General features: G+C 36.5%; 1 protein-coding gene across 1 annotated transcript; it reads left to right on the forward strand.

Annotated features, from left to right (window-relative positions):
* Positions 1–1490: 1490 nt before the first annotated feature.
* Positions 1491–3894, forward strand: OR2T13 (olfactory receptor family 2 subfamily T member 13; the record flags this gene model as incomplete). Its single annotated transcript, XM_038556361.1, has 2 exons — positions 1491–2418; positions 3866–3894. Coding segments are annotated over exons 1-2 (957 nt in total), but the record flags the coding sequence as incomplete, so codon positions are not given.
* Positions 3895–4344: the final 450 nt, after the last annotated feature.

Consider the following 4344-nt stretch of genomic DNA (forward strand, 5'->3'; position numbering starts at 1 on the left):
AAGTCGTTTTAGTAAACTTTTTAGTAACATTTTAGTAAGTCTACCCAACACTCTGCAATTATATTACACATTGCCTTCAAGTAAGTTTTACATTTTTCATTTTTCAGGAGTGAGAAAATTTAGAATTACGGAAATAAGAAAGCTCCAAGTCAAAGAAAAGACTTAGAAGGGTTTTGAGTGTTTCAGGAAAGCAATAGAGAGATCCATAATCAGGGAGTTCATAAAGTTACTAGACTTGCAGGGTGCAAGTTTTACTGATAGGACAGTGTGTAGATAACAATGTTTTGGGAAATGTAGTAAGGAGGGAGTGTATATTTAGAATGTTTAACTTTGAAACAACCAATTAAACCCCTGAAGTAGAATGCTGTCAGGACAATGAGGATGCTGAAGCAAAGGAGTTACGGATTGATGAGTTTTTTGCACTTTCTCTGTCTTGACTGACATTTCAGTATTGGAGGCATATGGAAATTGAAGACAAATTAAATAAAAGAAGTGGACTCCTGCCATACCCGTTCATTATTAATTTAGAATGTATCTTTGAGATTGAATTAGCATCTTCATCTCTTCAAGTATGATCCTATTCATTCAATATGCTAAAACAGTTTCAGTACTAGCAGATCAGGGATGAAAATGCTTTTAGAGATTTAGATTCTCTTGGGACTAAAGAATAAATGAATTTATCTCTGTATTGGGTACTAATAAGTTTTATTTTCACATTTCCCCCCAAAAGAGCATGTATCTGTGACTTTTAGGAGATATTTATCAGTATACAAAATCCCATTATACAGTTAATGAAATGTTGCATTTAGTATCATAGTCTTGCTTTGGGGAATATATTCTAAGAAATGAATTATTATATTCAGTTTATAACTGGATAAAGTTAAATGAAATGCACTAATAATTATAAATTAGGTTATTATCTACTGACTAATTTCTTCTAGTTCTGACACTTTAAAATATAACTTCTCTTCTTCGGAAAGTAAATATGCCTTCCCAGATTAATCAATGTAAGGAAAAAATATCTAATTTTGTTAGGTTAAAATAAATTTTTGTATATTAGATATGTATGTGAAACATTTACATGTACCTAGCTTTTATGTTTCTGAACACATTGATTTAATACAGCTTCTACAAATATTTACTATGCCTGATAAAAGCAAGCACAAATATAAATGATAGAATGAATATTTTTTCACCATTATATCAAGTACCACAAGACATACTGACAACTTACATTCAACTTATCAAGAAATTTTATTCATGATGCCAATTAAGCAAACAGAACAGTTTATAATCCATTTTTTTAAAAGCACAATTAACATCATGTCCAGGTTAAAAAGACAGTGGAAATCACAGATGAAAGATTTGGAAAAGATTTCAACATTTTCACACAAAATTTTTTCATGAAAATTTTAATTCAAATAGAGCATTGTAAACGATGAAAACTATCAATGTTTTCTTCATTTGCAGAGTTACTCCTTTTTGAAATCATGAACATCTGGAACAACACCTCAGATTTCATTCTCCTAGGACTCTTTAACTACACAGAAGCCCACCTGTTTCTCTTTGTGATGGTTCTGACAATTGCTTTCAGCTCCCTGGTGGGCAATGCCCTCATGATTCTCCTGATTCATCAGGATGTCCATCTCCACACACCCATGTACTTCCTACTGAGTCAACTCTCCCTCATGGACATGATGCTGATCTCCACCATTGTGCCCAAAATGGCAGCTGACTACTTGAGTGGCAAGAAGTCCATCTCCCCTGCTGGCTGCAGGTTGCAGATATTTTTCTTCCTTACTTTGGCAGGGGGCGAGTGCTTCCTCTTAGCAGCCATGTCCTATGACCGCTATGTGGCTGTTTGCCACCCACTGAGGTACCCCATTCTCATGAGCTGGCAATTATGCCTGAGAATGACAGTGGGGTCCTGGTTCTTGGGGGCAGCTGATGGGCTCATGCAGGCTGCTGCCACCCTGAGTTTTCCATTCTGTGATGCACATGAGATCAATCATTTCTTCTGTGAGGCCCCCACTCTGGTGCGTTTGGCTTGTGCTGACACGTTTGTTTTTGAGTATGTCATGTATATCTGCTGTGTATTAATGCTGCTGGTTCCGTTTTCTCTCATCCTGATTTCCTATAGTCTCATCCTTGCTGTGGTTCTCCAGATGCGTTCTAGAGAAGCCCGCAAGAAGGCTTTCTCCACCTGCTCCTCACATCTGTCTGTGGTGGGACTCTTTTATGGAGCTGGCATTTTTACCTACATGGGACCCAAATCCTATAGGTCAGCTAACCACGATAAAATAGTGTCAGTGTTCTATACAATCTTTACTCCTTTATTGAACCCCCTGATCTACAGTATGAGGAATAGTGAAGTCAAGGGAGCCCTGAGAAAGGGTATGGGTCAATGTGCTGCCTTAAGTCATAACTGAGATTACATTGTATGTATGTGATTTCAAGATTAAAAAAAATTGTGTGTGATTTTCTAGAGAAAAGTTATATATGCATTAAATCTATAGCTGTTAATATTTCACTTTGAAATGCAGACATAACTGCATGTTGGATCATTTTTTCATGTATAATCATTATATTATTTTTATCATGTTTTATCTTATTTTTTTTCTATTTTTATTTAAATTCCAGTTAGTTAACATACAGTGTAATACTAGTGTCAGGTGCAGAATTTAGTGATTCAACTTTTACATACAACACCCTGTCCTCATCTGTATGTGGCCTCCTCAACCACCATTATCTATTTAACCCATCCCTTCACCTACCTCCCCTGAAGTAACCATCAGTTTGTTCTGTATAGTTAAGATTATTTCTGTTTTGTTTCTCTTTATTTCTCTCTCTTTCTCTTTTTACCACTCTGTTCATCTGTTTTGTTTCTTACATTCCACATATGAATGAAATGATATAGTATTTGTCTTTTCCTGACTGACATTTTTGCTTAGAATAATAGTCCATAGCTTCCTTCAGGTCATTGCACTTGGTAAGATTTCATAATTATCTGTGACTGAGTAATATTTTTATTACGACTTTTTTTTACATTATTACAACTACAACTTTTTTTATCAATAAATCAATTGATGGGCATTTGAGATATTTCCATAATTTGGCTACAGTTGATAATATGGCTAAAACCTTTGGGTTGCACATGCCCCTTCAAATCACTGTTTGCATCCTTTAGGTAAATACCTAGTAGTTCAATGGCTGGGTCATCGGATAATTCTTATTTTTTTTTCCATTCATTGAGTTTATTAATGTAGTTACTCTAATACAAATGCTGTAAATGATTTTCTTTTGCATTTTGTATGAATCAGAATGCAAATAAAATCTGCACATTGTAATTATTGTTACTTCTAGGTTCTTCTCCCTTCTCTTTTTTTTAGCTTGTATGTTATTTTTATTTTTAATTTTTTACTTTTATTTTTAATAAAATAATTTTTATTGGTGTTCAATTTACCAACATACAGAATAACACCCAGTGCTCATCCCATCAAGTGTCCCCCTCAGTGCCCGTCACCCACTCACCCTCACCCCCCCGCCCTCCTCCCCTTCCACCACCCCCAGTTCATTTCCCAGAGTTAGGAGTCTTTATGTTCTGTCTCCCTTTCTGATATTTCCCACACATTTCTTCTCCCTTCCCCTATATACCGTTTCACTATTATTTATATTCCCCAAATGAATGAGAACATATAATGTTTGTCCTTCTCCGATTGACTTACTTCACTCAGCATAATACCCTCCAGTTCCATCCACGTTGAAGCAAATGGTGGGTATTTGTCGTTTCTAATGGCTGAGGAATATTCCATTGTATACATAAACCACATCTTTTTTATCCATTCATCTTTCGATGGACACCGAGGCTCCTTCCACAGTTTGGCTATTGTGGACATTGCTGCTAGAAACATCGGGGTGCAGGTGTCCCGGCGTTTCATTGCATCTGTATCTTTGGGGTAAATCCCCAACAGTGCAATTGCTGGGTCGTAAGGCAGATCTATTTTTAACTCTTTGAGGAACCTCCACACAGTTCTCCAGAGTGGCTGCACCGGTTCACATTCCCACCAACAGTGTAAGAGGGTTCCCTTTTCTCCGCATCCTCTCCAACATTTGTGGTTTCCTGCCTTGTTAATTTTCCCCATTCTCACTGGTGTGAGATGGTATCTCATTGTGGTTTTGATCTGTATTTCCCTGATGGCAAGTGATGCGGAGCATTTTCTCATGTGCATGTTGGCTATGTCTATGTCTTCCTCTGTGAGATTTCTCTTCATGTCTTTTGCCCATTTCATGATTGGATTGTTTGTTTCTTTGCTCTGGAGTTTAATAAGTTCTTTATAGATCTTG

This window comes from Canis lupus, chromosome 14, assembly GCF_011100685.1.
Source record: "Canis lupus familiaris isolate Mischka breed German Shepherd chromosome 14, alternate assembly UU_Cfam_GSD_1.0, whole genome shotgun sequence".
In the NCBI taxonomy this organism is placed as follows: domain Eukaryota; kingdom Metazoa; phylum Chordata; class Mammalia; order Carnivora; family Canidae; genus Canis; species Canis lupus.